Source organism: Chlorocebus sabaeus, chromosome 24 (assembly GCF_047675955.1).
Source record: "Chlorocebus sabaeus isolate Y175 chromosome 24, mChlSab1.0.hap1, whole genome shotgun sequence".
NCBI classification, from domain to species: Eukaryota; Metazoa; Chordata; class Mammalia; order Primates; family Cercopithecidae; genus Chlorocebus; species Chlorocebus sabaeus.
This window is the reverse complement of record NC_132927.1, coordinates 56,529,453-56,546,182: the sequence shown is the minus strand read 5'-3', so window position 1 is coordinate 56,546,182 and position 16,730 is coordinate 56,529,453. Positions and strand designations below refer to the sequence as shown.

At 36.8% G+C, this 16,730-nt stretch overlaps 1 protein-coding gene across 6 annotated transcripts in view; it reads left to right on the top strand.

Moving 5' to 3' along the window:
- DIO2 (iodothyronine deiodinase 2) overlaps window positions 1-11,751 on the top strand; it is a 186,363-nt gene extending 174,612 nt beyond the window's left edge. For 4 of the 6 annotated variants that reach the window (XM_037984328.2, XM_007987466.3, XM_073011224.1 and 1 more), the window contains 2 exons: window positions 2,994-3,101; window positions 6,019-11,751. In XM_037984328.2, coding sequence (XP_037840256.2) covers window positions 2,994-3,101; window positions 6,019-6,618 — 708 coding nt within the window. In that variant the 3' untranslated portion in view covers window positions 6,619-11,751. The remainder of the gene's footprint in view (window positions 1-2,993; window positions 3,102-6,018) is intronic. The other 2 variants (XM_037984331.2, XM_037984332.2) reach the window with 2 other exon arrangements.
- Window positions 11,752-16,730: the final 4,979 nt, after the last annotated feature.

Below are 16,730 nucleotides of genomic sequence, written 5' to 3'. Positions count from 1 at the left end.
CTTATATACATAGATTTCTTATATAAATGTCATGTTTCATTAAGAAAAACATGAAAAAAGTCATCTCTCACATAAACAATGGGGGCTGTAATGTTACCCACAAATATTAAGTAGGTTATTTCTCCTATTAAGCAGCTTATTGAACATAAAATGGAAAACCAAACAAATACCTCTTTAATAAAGTTTATTGTTTTTTTCACTAATGTATAGTGTTCCATTGTATTGCAATATGTTGTTATTCCTATTCCAGGAAATTGGGAAGGATGAGTGATTTGTTTTTTCTTTTTGCATATGGTTTGTATATTCCTCTTCTGTATTTTTTTGTCCCTGCCTACTGATTTGATTAGTGACCAAGTTCATGACTGATGTTATTACGTTTGCTTTTGATGATTTATGTAATAGCTACCATGTGTAGAAGCAACCTCAGGACCCACATGTCCAAAGACAAGACTGGAGTGGGTGTGTGATAAATGGAAACAGTATGAACACAGCTGGAACTGAATGATGGTCTCTTTCTGTCTTCAAGTATGGCAAGGGTAGTGGTTTCTCTGGTGGCATTTGAGGGTCACTCAGAACCTCCCAACCAGGTTGAATCACTTCTCTGAATGCTGTTGTCATCTGTGCCACTGTCTTTGGGTGTAGTCATTTCTAGAGACATTGTAGGAGGTTCTGTTTGAGATGGCATCACACTATTTCATAATCCTGATTTGCATTATTTCAAGGCTGCCCATCCCTAGAAGTGAAGTTTTCCAGGATGAGAGGGGTGTGTGCCCATGTGATAAAACTAGACATGTGATTTGCCGTTATTAATTCTCCTTGTTGCTGCATGTCAGATGCCCGGAAAGATACATAGAGAAAGTGGAGTAAAAGTATTATCCCTATGCTTTGCCTCCACAAGGGGCAACATAGAAATAAAGAAAGAACAAAATAAATTTTTCTTTTCTTTTTTTTTTTAAATAAACCCTTTCTTAAAAGGTTGAAAAGGATTTGAATTAACTTTATGGAGAAGCCTTTAAAGATAATGTGAGTTTAGTAACAGATGGATTCTGTGTATAATTTTGATTGAAAGAAAAGTCTATAGACACTGGTGAGAGACCCTGAGGTGAATAAAAGGTGTTTGTTATTTAAGTTTCTGCAGTCAGTGTCATTGCATCTGAATAGTATATCCTTGTGTTGGTGCTCAGAGACTAAAAACATGCAACCAATAAGCAAACTGCTCTGTCTGGGAGCCTGGCTCTTACCTAAATGAAGTGTAAAAGTAAACACACGGTATAGATGCTGACAGGCAGTTTAGCTTCTGCACGGTTAATATTGCAGAGGTACAGAAAACATATTCATTTGAACATATAATTTTGGTTTTGAAAGGGTCTCTTTAACATTCTCCTCCTCCTCTTCATTCACCTCAAGCCTTTGACACTAGCTTCCACAATGGAAAATGGCCCTTTTAAGAGAGTAACAGTCCCCAAAGAACACAAAGCAGGCCACAGCCACAGCTTGTCCATCACTTGGATAAAACATTGGGGAATGATAGAGCTTAGAGCTACATTTTCAAGGTACAAATTAAAAAGAGAATAGCTAAAAGGGAATTGAGCTCAGAGGAAGGAGTACGTAGCCTATTCTTCAACTCTGATTTATTTGGCCAATCTGAATATAAATGGTTAAATCTCTGCTTAATGATAGTTTGGCCATGTTTCTAAGGACATTGATGTAGCCTGGTCATTATGTCAAAGAATTTGAAACTTCCTGATAGTTAATAAAGCCATTTTCAGGGCTTTGGACAGCAAGAAGTATGTGTGAAAATTCTGCTGCCACACACTCACCCTTCATTTTTATGATTTGCTTTATATTCTATTATGAGATTATGTGATATATTGTCCACAAGCCTTTCTCAGGCTGTGGAAAAGAAAAAGAAATAAAACTCCAAAACAAAAAACAAGGTTAGTAGTATATGCTGTATTTTCTGCTTCTACTTGATGAATGGTTCTTTTCTCTCCCTTGCCCTGCATTTCACAGTCCACATGCTAAAGCAGCATTTCCTTTTTCCTCATGCACTGAACACTGAACATCATCAAGGGAATCAAATTTTTATATATGCTATCTGTTTATGTTCATGTTCATACTTATAAAGATGTCCATTGCAACATCTGAACTTGGCCCAGAGATGTCTTCTGTTGTAAAAATGCAAATCCTTTATTTACCTCCTTTGTTGGTGTTGTGTTGATGTTGCTTGCAAAATCGTAAGAAAGGACCACTGTAATAGTGCAGATGAGAGAGATAAAAGTCAGCGATGACAATATCACATTTTACGTATGTCCTTTCTGATCCTTGCAGAATAAAGGGACCCTTTGGGAACATCGGAACTTCAAGACCAATTAGTGGAAATGATGCTTGTGTTTGGGCATTAAATACTGGGCAGGGTTCTCTTTAGAGCAGCTAATGCTGGCAGGGAAAGAGGTACCGACCTAATTACTCTTCCGCAAGAGTAAAAAATGCCTTTTGAATGCCTCTTTGGCAAATATGTCTCATTAAGGACAAAAACCAAACACAAACCCTCTAAGAAGGAGAAATTAAGATGATAGGTAACTTGTGGCCAGACTTTCTGTGCCACTGTGGGAAATTAAAACAAAGTTTGGGAGTACCAAGGGATAACTTGTTTTTGTTGAGCTTCTTTCCTGCAGCCTAAATGTTATTATGGGACCGACTTTATTTTCTTCATCATTTTGGCTCTGTGTCAAGGAATGCTTTGCTCCTGGGGAGAGCAAACAATCTTCCATCATCGAAGACAATGGTGATTCTCCCAGCCTGTCTCAGCAGGGCGCATAACCCAGCAAACCAAGAAGTTCTCCATTTGAAACTCTGGTCTGTTAGGAATTTAATTTTTATGGTGACCAAATGGGGATATGAGAATGAACAGTAATATCCTTTTAGAATATTTTCTTTTAGTTTAAAGGAAACTTCCATATCTAAAAAAAGTGTTTTTTTCTTTATTTTAGCTAAATTGTCCTCCATCAGGTTTTAGCAAAGATGGACACATTTTATGACTAGTATATGAAGCTTATAAAAGCAGACTACTGGTCTACTCACATTTGGATTTATGGATGGTGGGTGTGTGTTTTTCCTTCTTAGTTTTATTAATAATATTAATTTTATCTATGCATTTTCTCTTGTCTAGGCACCTTCATGAATAAGAATATCCATTTATGACATTATAAGATTCAGTAAGGGACCCTGGCTGCTCAAAAAAAATAAAAAGAATAGGCCACATTTGTTTTGTGCACTGACCAGATGCGACAATCAAGGACGGATCAATGACACTGAGTGGTGATTATGGTAGTACTCTACGAGACAGCTCCAGGATTCATATTTCTAAATTTATCTGCCTCAGTGAGCTTATCCATCACCCAGATATGATTATGTTCATTGCAGATCAGGGTGATGATTATGTGTAAAATTCTTCACTGACCTAGGATTATAACAACTAGCATTCATTCAATAAAATAAATACTGCCCAGTCTAACCCTAATCCTAACAAAGTGCTAAATCCCCCACATAAAGAGCATTATGACTTTGGTAACTTTCCTAATTTTTTATTTTAGAATGACAGTGTTGTACTTACTCTAAATTTCCCAAGGCAAATGAGTCTGTGTTTTGGAAAGAATTCTGCAGCTGAACTATACATTGTCTCTAAGAAAGAGAGGGTGCATTAACTTCCCAAGAAAATTTACTGCAGGTAACAAGAGAGCCTCCTGTGACAAAAGCATCAGATTAGATTATTCAGTTGAATAATCAGACATAATGAAAGGATCAACAGGTCTGCTTGGATGAGTCGGGGGTTAGAGGCCTATTTATCAAGGCCACATAATTGTTCATAGGTTTCAAAAATGATTCCAAAATGCAGATGCATGTTTTTACCTATCAAGAACCTACAAGCGTACAGGTTGCTTACTTAACAGGAAGTCACTATAACAGAGTAATCTGAATGCATTTAGGTCTTCTTATCACGGTATGTTGAGGTACACAGTAAACATGATATTGTTAAAGCATCCCTTCTAGAATCATTACTATTATTTCAAATGGGAAAGATCTAAAGAGAAGAGGCTGCTACCCACTACCTAGATCTATAAAAAAGGAAGTACAAAAATAACCCATGGATTAAAATGTTTATGATACCTTCAACATGTATATCTTTAAATTTGATGTATATTTTCATGCCTTAAAGACTAGTGTAGTTCATATGAAAGAATCCAGCTAAATGTGCTTATTAGATTTCTGCATCTAGTGTCACTTGCAAATTAACCAAGAAAGTTAGTATAAGTAAAATAATTTTCTCTGTGGCGGTGACTAAAAAACAAAATGTACTTACTTAAATCACACCAGCAGCTTCCTTTCTAAGAAGGAAGATGATTACCATAAGATTTCTCTTAGAACACTAATAATGCTTATTTCAAACATGCCCTGCTAGGATTTTTTAGAAGGGAGAGAAAGAACTTCAATTCTTTCTCTACAGTTAAAATGAGTTATGCATTAACATTAGATAGAAGCTTCTGACTAAAAGCCCTTGAGTGTGTTATATCAGTTTGGATTGTTACATCTTTAACAATTCACTTCTAAGTGACTTCAATTAACAGTAGCATTATGTGTGGCTATATGTATATGAGGGAAATAAGTCGATCCAGTTGGAAGTATATTATAATATTAAGGATAGTATATAAAAATCAATCGTACTGTCGTAAGTTGTCCCTAATGTTATTGGCTTTGATTAAACCATTCCAAGGAAGATCCAATTGTATTAATGCAAACTGAAGTAATTGGCTCTTTTACTGTTGCCTGCTTTTTATTATCAATTTAAAGATTCAAAGGCTGCAAACTTTCCTTCATTCTGTTTTCAACTATTTAAACCATGTGCAAAGGGAGCACATGAAACAATTTTTATCTCTACCTCTTCTGCCCCAATATTTTATAATTCAGAGGAGCTTGTTAACAAATTGTGGGGTAGAAAAGTACTTTTTGGTGTGACTGCCTAGATAAAGAGAGGGAAACAAGCACACTTGGAAAATGAGAAATTAATATAGAACTCTGGAGTAACCATTTTTGTTTCTTTTTGTCTTTTTTTTTTAAAATGGAAATTGTAAGTTTGGAGTGGTAAGAACCACTTTGTAAGCAGTGGCAGTAGAAGCCTCCAGGGAGGATGCCATATTGAGGAGAGTTCAAAGCTTTGCTCAGGATAGATATATATTTTAAACACAAAATTGCTCAAGAATGATGATGTTTTATTTCACATGGTGGGGTAGCATCTGATAAGGGCAACACACACCCATATAATTACAGTGCACAAAGAGCTCTTTTTCTCTTGTTGCCCTCCAGTTGCCATATGTGGAAGACAGGCATTATTATTTCCATTTTACGGGTGGGAAAACTGAATCACTAAAGAGGTTAAGTGGAAGTAACCCTTCTTATAAATGGTAGACCTCAGGTTTTCTAGGTCTGGCCAAGAATAGAGCCCACTGGTATCATTGGCCATTGGTTGAGATTAAATGACTTAGTATCGTGCAAGAAAATAAAGGTCCTGCCTGGTGTTTCAGAATTCAGAAGGAGGTACCATGTCCCAAGACCCTGATAATTTGTCTTAAAGTAGACCATTTGCTTCTAACTTTTAAAATGAAGTCAATTAATCATTTGTTATCGAATGCATGTTAAGAATTGACAGCAAAATAAAGATAGTAAAGAATACCAGCCTTGGCTTAATTATAAAAAGAGTTAACTCCAGTGCCTTCAGTGATGAAAATAATTACCTTCAGTGACTATACAGAATAAAAAAGACTTTTATTCTCTTTTGGGCCATTCTTTACATTACCTGCCATGAAGCCTCTTTACTCAAATTGATACATGTTTACCACATGCTCTGAAGGAAATACCACACTGTGTTAGAGCCAATTGTAACTATTCAATGTGAATTGAAGTGGCAATGTGTTTAATGTGATGTTCTCACCTTCTTTTTTTTGTTTGTTTTACTCTCAGGTGAAATTGGGTGAGGATGCCCCCAATTCCAGTGTGGTGCATGTCTCCAGTGCAGAAGGAGGTGACAACAGTGGCCACGGTACCCAGGAGAAGATAGCTGAGGGCGCCGCATGCCACCTCCTTGACTTTGCTAGCCCTGAGCGCCCACTAGTGGTCAACTTTGGTTCAGCCACTTGACCTCCTTTCACGAGCCAGCTGCCAGCCTTCCGCAAACTGGTGGAAGAGTTCTCCTCAGTGGCCGACTTCCTGCTGGTCTACATTGATGAGGCTCATCCATCAGATGGCTGGGCGATACCTGGGGACTCCTCTTTGTCTTTTGAGGTGAAGAAGCACCAGAACCAGGAAGATCGATGTGCAGCAGCCCAGCAGCTTCTGGAGCGTTTCTCCTTGCCGCCCCAGTGCCGAGTTGTGGCTGACCGCATGGACAATAATGCCAACATAGCTTACGGGGTAGCCTTTGAACGTGTGTGCATTGTGCAGAGACAGAAAATCGCTTATCTGGGAGGAAAGGGCCCCTTCTCCTACAACCTTCAAGAAGTCCGGCATTGGCTGGAGAAGAATTTCAGCAAGAGATGAAAGAAAACTAGATTAGCTGGTTAAAGGTATGATTATAAGAGAGCTCATTGTTTTATAAAGTTATATAAAGGCAAGGACATTAAGAACTGAATCCCTATTTCAACAGAGCCCTATTGGCTTACTGAAAGACAGAAGTTTATCGGAAGAACATGAATCTCTAACAGCTCCATACTTCTTTCACTACTCAAATGGCATTGGGCTAAGTATCACCTCTCTTCTTAGTAAAAAGCCCTATGTGAAAAGATCCCAAGACGGAGAGGAAGAAACCCTGATTCAGCGTGTGTTCATTCTGCATTGAGAAGGAACTGATACAGCTGATGCATGCTTTGAGAGCAGAAGAAAAGACTTACCTGAATAATTACTACATTAGGGAAGCTACTGTCTACGTTAGGATAAAGGGTATTGCCTTGGCTCTATTTGGCGTGGATGGAGCCCAGTTGGAAAATTCTCAAATGTTACAAGTCCTTGAGCCCAGGCCATGTGGTTAGACATTGGTGTTGTGATTAGACGTTGGTGTTAAGGTTAGACCTTATGTTAGAGTCATTTCTGATGTTCCAGTTTCTAGCCATGTAGTGCTCTCAATCTTCAAATCCCAGAATTTATTGGTATATTTTAGATACCAAGAATGATCCCTCAATCTGGGAGGTTAGAATGATCATCTGTAATCTGAGGGTTAATTTCTAGGCAGGTGGAGAGAGTGCTAAAAAAGAAATGAAATTGACAAGCTAGGGAGGAGGAGGCAGAAAGATTTGGAAAATTCACAGTTTCTAACCTTAAGCTGTAGAGAGTGGGACTCATTTGTTAACCACAGAAACATAGAAATATACACAAGGCCAGAAAAAGAAGAAGGAGCTCAACTAAAAGTGGCACAGAGAATACACATATAAAAACAATATATTTGTCATATGCTCCTAGAGAGGAGAAAGGGGAGATGGAAAGAAAAGAAATACTTAAATATTTTTAATTGTGAGGGGTTTCTTTTGGAAATAATTACTTTTGAACCATGTATGTGGTATGTATATTTTCAGTGGGTTAATTATACCCCATGATACCTATTAAAGGAAAACCAGTGGGTCTGGTGGTGCTGGTGTTTTCCTCTCCATTCCTACAATCACTATATGGCCCAAGTCATTCCTAATCTCAGTCTCTATAGCAGTGTTCTCTCTGAATGCTGTGCTAAAGAAATTATACGTACATACATACATACATACAAATATATATATATATTCTCAGCTGCTGTGGCAGGTAGGTACCATGGCCATTCAGCACAGCCTTGATTTCCTCCCACAGTAGGTGAGCTATAATGAAGAATAGGTGCAAACAAACAAGCTTACTTCCATTGCAAAATAGAAGAAGAGGAAGTTAGAGATAATTCCGATCAACCATTTTGGAGGCTTTGTTATGAGGCAACCCCCGGTATCATGGAATTTCTGTTGACCTTTGAATTTGGACTTGGATCTTCCTTTGGTCCCATTAGCTGAGGTTTAGTCCCTCAGTATCTAAAGTCCCTATAGTATATGATTATAATGCTATTTTAATATATATATATTTTTCTTTTTAAAATAGACACTATAGTTTTACCTGTAAGTAATATTTAAGATTATAGCCCCCAAAAGAATAGACCAACCAATTTCGTATCATAATTTCTTTTGTAAATGTGAGACTATTATGAAATCATAGTATATGATTGTATTTGATGGTACAGTCAAAGGATCTTTTGTCCATTCCATTAATAGCTGAATAAAAAAATAAAATGGATAGATAAAAATTAAAGTTGAAAATACATTCTTAAACTAGTTGTCTGAAACGAGAAAAGCATGAGAACTAGGTGTGCAAGAATCAAAAGTATTTTATTTTATTTTTTAAATGGGAGCAACATATCAATCACGTCACTAGCTGGTATATTGTGTAAATATTAAAGCTCTGTTGTGACTGATTTTTCATGGCAACATCAGCTTTCTAATGTTTTAAATTCTATAAAAACCACCCACAAAGAAACAAAACAAATTTCAAAAATGTGATGTTATCTAATGAGTTGCCGGAAAATCATACTGAGAATAATCATTTCCGATTCCTCAGTTGTTAACCTCTACATTCAAGGCTTATCTCGGCCCCCACTGATTTTTAACCTCAAAATGGTGTTGAGATTTATGTGGGACGCTAAAGCAGTAACATAAAGAACCTGGTTGCAGCACATTCACACTGTTGTCCTTAAGCTTCCCCTTTGTTCTATATGTACGATAATGTAACAGTATGTCAGATAAGCCGGTGGGGGGATGAGATTTGGCTGAGGCAGTGCTAGTCAACTGGGGAAAAGGATGATGGAAAAATCACCCAGTTGTGCTATATTTTTAAAGAAGGAGGTCGTTTATGTGTGTGCAGACAATTCTCCCTGAGGATAGCCCAATGGAGAAATGAAGCAGAGGAAGGAAACGTAGAAAGACATAGGCTACCAGGGAGAAAGATGTTCAATAGAACATGTAAGAATTTTCTGGAAGAAAGGCTGTGGAAGGGCCAATGGAGAAAATGAATGGACAAAGCTCAGGAATCCTACACTATGTAGAATGCCTTGGTGTTATCAGGGTTAAGTCTGTAATTATGTAACCTATTTATCGCAACATGAATTTTTATTTCTTGTGGTGTATTCTTTTATGAAATTAACAAGAACTCATTATTTTGAGGTAGAGGCAAATCAATGCTTTAGCTGATATCCTGAGAAATTATTAGTTTGCCAATACTCACCTACCTATCATGTGTTTTATAAGGTAGGTTCCTTTGAAGAATTGTAGTTCTTAGTCTCACAGGGAAAAGTATATCTATTTATATATCATAGTATAAATCTATGATATATTTATATCATATATAAAAGTCTGAGTTCTCTTTCTTATTCCCTAATCATGTTTCTCCCATAAGCTGTGTTTACATGGAGCTATCAGTTAGGCCTTTTAAGCTGCATTAGCTTGTCTATTATTGAAATAGTTTCCAAGAAATTTTAGATATTATCATAGCATCTGGGTTTACTCAAACACTTATTGTTTGAAAGACTTATGTCTTGGAACTATCAAAAACTGACTTTATTTATTGCTTAGTGAAAATACTAGTGGGATCAACAATGATTTTCTTGAACGGGCATGAATGGAGATGCCTGCATAGTAATGTAGAAGTGTTTCATACAGCTATTAAAATGTAACTGACCTCCTTAGAGGCAGATTAGTAACTATTCCTGCTTTGTATAGCTAAGTGACAGCCACTTAACTTACATGACTTTCTTTTTTCACATTGGGTCTCTGGTCCTGTGTCTTTGCCTCATTTATAGAACGTCTCCTTGATTTTTGGTAATATCAACTTCCCAGGGGTTTGTTTAATTAATTTTTTCTCCCATTAACCAGGAAGTGCTTATTCTTTCATCAAGGTGGGAAGAATAGCCTATTGTCTTTCATTTTGCCTGAGTGTATTTTACTATTTGGGCTCTTAAATAAAAATTATGAAATATGGTGAGGTCACATGTTGGTGCTGCCTTGCTGCATAAAATTCTAGAGGGCAGGTTAGAGACAATATATACGCCTTTGGGAAAAATCAAAGGTGGATTATAAGGTGTTCTCAGCATGCCCTGTGGGCTATGTGCAAAGCAAGAGGGATTGACTGATTTACAGGATGTCCCTTTATGTCAATCATAAGAGGATGGATGAATCTGGACATTTGTTCCACCCGACCTCTGACTGATGGTTTGGAAAATAAGTTTAATTAGAGTCATATGACCATTGAAAAAGGAAAAATGTAGACACTGACTTCTGTCCCACTGAAGGATTAATGAAAACCTTTGCTAGCATTTAGAGCTTTTCAGAACATCCCCAATGTCATGTGTCTCAGCAGTGGAGACTGACAGTAAGGCTTTTAATTTTAGGAGCCCTTTTCCCCCCCCCTTAATGGTATTGCCAAAAATCAGAGTTAAAATATATATAGTTAGATTCCAACTTCCTCCTTCACTCTAAAAATAGAATCCAAACCCACTCTTCATATATACTTCCGGAATGGGGCTTGAGTACCAATGTCTGCTTTGCAATTGGCACAATCTTGAAAAGGTTCTCTAAGAAAAGAGGGGATCTAGGGTAGGAGAGCTAGAAAGTTGCTAACTGGGAAGAACAAGGCCCTGAGGGCTTGGTCTATAAATCTGGGAAGATTTGAAAGCAAACTTCTCACAACTGAAGGAAGGCTGAAGGCTGCTGCAAGTCATTGAGTGACTTTAGGATGAGCAAAACATCGGGCCACTTCCTAATGCCCTATGTGTATAGTACCAGAAGCAAGGTCTCAGATTTAACAGACCCAGCTCTGTTCCAAGGTGAGTCTGAACCAATAGAAGGCAAACATGTGCAGATATCCAAACAAGACTGCTCATGCAAGTCAGGGCTGACTGCCCGTCTTAGGCAGCAACAGCAGAGCTCCAGGGAGCTTATTCAATATTTACTGAGACTTCGAAGACCCAGCAGATGTTTAATGAAGTCACTATTTTGGCTCAAACCCTCCATTTCTCCCCCTCCCCTGAAAAAGCAAACAGGTAAACACATGAATGAAAGAAACCCACAGAAGGGGATGGGAAATAAAGAAAATTCTCTCAAGACTTCTCCAGGCCCATGTCACTGGTCATTGTGGGTTTTATGTGTGTTAGGATTGGGGGATGTGAAGAAATAAGTATCCAGTATTTTATAACCAAAGCAATGAAATGATATTGGGTAGGGAATGTTGGCCAGTTTTGTTTAGTTTTGCATCACATTGTCACCAGACTCACTAGCCCAAGTAATCGGGCACCCGAAGAGAGAGACAGAGATGTGCAGAGTTGACCAGTGTGCGGATGATAACTACTGACGAAAGAGTCATCGACTCAGTTAGTGGTTGGATGTAGTCACATTAGTTTGCCTCTCCCCATCTTTGTCTCCCTGGCAAGGAGAATATTCGGGACATGATGCTAAGAGTCCTGGGTAAATGTGGTGAGAATGCATGCGTGCATATGCTACTCATATGTGCTTCTCAGTTGCAGAAAATGAACTGCTTTGGAGATTATCAGTAGAAAGAGTGTTATCATATGGGTGCTGAGTGGTATGTGTGCTTATACAATTTGTTCTTGTATTTTAATAAACTTTGAATAAAAGAATAAAGCTACTCTTTGGTTCTATTTGTTTATTTTAACATTTCTCCCTAGAACTTGCCCCAGGCTGGAACATATTCTTGGTTGACAAGGGAAAGAGAATCCATCATTCTAATATTTATTCCTTGGTATTTGTGGGCAAAGGAGCCAGCAATGCCAGATTATTTTAATCTCATGCTGTGTGCCAGAGTCTTCAAGGAAATCAAGACACGTAAAAAGAAAATCTTCAGATACTTTCCATATTTATGAACAAGCTACACACAGAATTCATAGAAAGGGGCCTGTTTAAGAGACTGTGGAGCCAGCTTTTACTTTGTTAGATTTACATCTCAGGTTTTCTAAGTGCAATTAATATATCTTCTAAGAAGTTGGTTAAACTGACACACACACACACACGCACACATGTACTATAAGCACACACATCTACATTATTTGTTATATGATTGGCAGTGTATTAATATGTGATAAATTTGAATACATTTATATCAAGCACTTTTCACTATGACGAGGTATAAAGGATATGTTATATGGAGGCAATGGACTGTTAATGAAAAGGAATATGTTCGTAACATGTTTAAATATGTGCATTTTTTGGAAAACAGGCAACTTAAGTAGGAGTATCTCTTGAGACTCTGAACTTGCTCATGATTTCCTACACATAATAATTTTATTAATATTAACATCTTACATACTATTCCAGAATTTCAAAAGGAAATTTAAAAAATCATTACTTTGACAACTATTTGTTGAGTTTCTATTCTTTGCAGGGCCCTGTGCTAGGTACAATGCAGTGTGTAAAAACAATATAACCAAACTCATGAAAACATCACTTCATGCCATGGTTTGAATGCCCCCTCTAAAACTCATGCTGAAATTTAATTGCCGATATAACAGTACAGGGAAGTGGGGCCTTTAAGAGGTGATCAGGTTATGAGGGTTCTCCCTTCTTGAATAGATTATTCCATTATGGAGGGAGTGGGTTAGTTAATGCGAGAGTGGGCTTCTAATAAAAGGATGAGGTTCAGCCCCTGTTTCTCTGTTTTGTGCACTCTCGCCCTCTCTCTCACCATGTGATGCCTTCTGCTATGTTATGACACAGCAAGAGGCTCTCACCAGATGTGGCCCTGAGATCTTAGACTTCCCAGCTTCCAGAAATGTAAGCCAAACAAATTTCTATTGTTTAAAAATTACCCAGTCTGTGGTATTCTGTTATAGCAACAGAAAATAAACTAAGACACTCCCTTAAGGAGCCTGTTGTGGAGTCATTAAGACCCTGCAAGTGACCAAGTCAATCTAAAAAAAAAAATTAAAAAGTGGAACTTATTGGCTGAAATAACCAAACTCTGCAAAGGATTGGGATAAAACTTGCCTTAGTAACAACTGGATTCAGGAACATAGAAGCCTTCAGTGCTTGCCAGATCTTTTGTCTTCACTCTTTTTTGGGTGCCAGCTTTTTCACCCAGACCAGCTTCTCTGGATGTTGGGTGATCTGGCTAGGGGAAGCCTCTGACTTACAATTTCACTATAAAGTGTTTCAGAAGGAGTTTGACCTTATTTCCAGGGAAGAAATTGGATTGGACCAATTTGGGTAACATGCCCACTCCGTTGAATGGGGGTAGGATCCGTTACTAGAAAAAAGGAGAGCAAGAGGAGCTCTGAATATATAGAGGTGTCAGACGTTAACTCAGTGGCTTTTTGTTGTTGTTGTTAGAAAGAGACTTTTTATTTTTTAAGAGCAGTTTTATGTTCCCAGCAACTTTCAGAAGAAGGTACGGAGATTTTCCATATACTTCCTGCTCCGCAGAGGAATAACCCTCCCCTATTATCAACATCTCTCACCAGAGTGATCTATTTATTAGAGTTGATGAACCTACATTGACACATCATTATCACCCAAAGTCCATAGCTTACATTAGGGAGCTATGTTTATACATAGGATGTTTTATACATCCTATGGGTTAGGACAAATGTATAATGACGTGTTATCCATCATTATAAAACGGAACAAGGTATTTTTATTTTCATTGCCCTAAAAACCCTCTGTGCTCTGCCTATTCATCTCATGCCACTCCCAACCCCTGGCAACCACTGATCTTTCTATTGTCTCTACAGTTTTATCTTTCCAGAATGTCATATAGGAATTGTACAGTACCTAGCCTTTCAGATTGACTTCTTTCACTTAGTAATATGCATTTAAGGATTCTCCGTGCCTTTTCATGGCTTGATAGCTCATTTCCTTTTAGTGCTGAATAATATTCCATTATCTGGCTATACCAGATTTTATTTATCCATTTACCTACTGAAAGACATCTTGGTTGCTTCCAAGTTTTGGCCATTATGAATAAAACTGCTATTAACATCTGTGTTCAGGTTTCTGTATAGAATAGGTTTTCAACTCCTTTGGGTAAATATTGAAGAGCATGGTTACTTAATTGCATGGTAAGAGCATTTTAAAGTTTTGTTAGACATTGCCAAACTGTCTTCCAAAGTGGCTGTACCATTTTGTATTCCCACCGGCAATAGATCAGAATTCCTGATGCTCCGCATCCTCACTAACCCTTGGTGTTGTCAATGTTCTGGATTTTGGACACTCCAATAGGTATGAGGTGGTATCTTATTTTTTAAAAATTATTTCACAGTCCATTCCTTGTCTGTGTTTGTTCTTATATTCTGTTAGGTTTAGTCTTCATGTCTGAAATGATTTTTACTTTTTTAAAAAAGATAAAATTTTTGTTTTAGAACAATTTGAGACTTACAGAGAAATTAAGAAGATAGTACAGAGAGTTCTTATAAGCTCCATACCAGCTTTCCCCTACAATTAACCTATTGTGTTAATTTATACACTTATTATAGCTAAAGAGCCAATAATGATATGGTATTATTATGAACTAAAGTCCATACTCTACGTTCTACTGTGATTTTTCTGTTCCAGAATCCACTCCAGGATACCATATTACAATTAATTTGCATTTCCTTGATAACATATGATATGGAGCATCTTTTCATGTTATTTTCCACTTGTATGTCTTCTCTGGTGAGGTGTCTGTGAAGGTTTTTGGCTCATTTTTGAACCTGGTTGTTTGTTATCTCATCTTCTGTTGAATTTTAAAGAGTTTGCTGTATATTTTGGATAACAATCCCTTATTATATGTGTCTTTTGAAAATATTTTCTCCCAATCTGTGGCTTGTCTTCTTATTTTTTTGACATTGTCTTTCACAGAGGAGAAGTTTTTCATTTTAATGAAATCTAGCTTTTCAATTATTTCCTTCATGGATGAAGACTTTGGTAACATATCTGAAAAGTTATCACCATACCCAAGATCATCTAGGTTTTCTCTTATGTTATCTTCTAAAAGCTTTACGGGTTTGTATTTTACGTTTAGATCTATGATCTACTTTGAGTTAATTTTTATAAAGGCTGTAAGGTCTGTATTACAGAGTGATTTGTTGAAAAGATCGTATTGCCTTTGCTCCATTGTCAAACGCTACTAGACTACATTTTTGTGGAACTATTTTTAGGCTCTCTATTCTGTTCCATTATCTTTTTGTCTATTCATTCATCAATATCAGACTGTCTTGACTACTGTAGCTTTATGGTTAAGTCTTGAGGTTAGGTAGTGTCAATTCTCTCAGTCTGTACTTCTCCCTTAGTATTGTGTTGGCTGTTGTGTGTCTTTTGCCTTCTTATAACTTTAGAATGAGTTTGTTGATATCCACAAAATAACTTGCTGGCGTTTTTATTTGCATTGCATTGAATCTATAGAGCACATTGGGAAGAACTGATACCTTGACAAAATTGAGTATTCCTATCCATAAACACCGAATAACTCCATTTATTTAGTTATTCTTTGATATATTTTGTCAAAGTTTTATCATTTTCTACATATAGAACTTATATATGTATATAAAAAATATATATATATTTTGTTACATTTATATGTAAGTATTTCATTTTTGAGGGACCTAATTTGATGCATTTTGTTTTCAATTTCAAATTCCCCTTATTTGTTTATGGTATATAGGGAAACAATTGACTTTTTATAACCTTCTTTCCTGCAACCTTTCTATTAATATAGTTGCTAGTTAGTCCTAGAAGGTTTTTTTCAAAAAAAAGTATTATTTCGTATTTTCTACAAAGACAAATCATGTAATATACATCCAAAGACAGCTTTATTTTTTCCTTCCAAATCTGTATACCTTTTATATTCTTTTTTGTCTTATTGTATTAGCTAGGACTTCTAGTACACTGTTAAAAAGAAGTGGTGAGAGGGGACATTTTTGCATTGTTTCTAATAATAATAGGAAAGCTTTGAGTTTCTCATCAAGCATGACATTAGCTGTAGTATTTTTGTAGATGCTCTTTAACAGATTGACAAAGTTACCTTCACTCCTAGCATACTAAGTGTTTTTATCATGATGTGGTATTGGATTTTGTCAAATGCCTTTTCTGTATTTATTGATTTGATCATGTGATTTTTGTTTTTTTAGCTCCTTGATGTGATGAATTACATGAATTAATTTTTGAATTTTGGACTAGATTTTAGCATTGCATACATGGGATAAACTCCACTCAGAATGGTGTATAATTCTGCTTATACACGTGGAATTCAATTTGCTAATATTTTGTAGAGGATTTTTGCATCTGAGTTTATGAGAGATATGGGTGTGTAGTTTCTTTTTCCTCTGATGCCTTTAGTTTGGTAGGGTAATGTTGGCATCAGAAAATGAGTTACAAAGTATTCCCTGTACTTCTATCTTCTGTAAGAGATTATAGAGAATTGGCATAATTTCTTCTTTAAATATTTGGTATAGTTCACCAGCAAACCCATCTGTAACTGGTGCTGTCTTTTTCTGAAGATTATTTAATTGTTGATTCAATTTCTTTGATAGATGTAGGACCATTCACACAGTCTATTTTTCCTTGAGTTTTGGCAGATGGTGTCTTTCAGGAAATTGGCCCATGCCATCTAGGTTGTCAAATTTGTGGGCATAT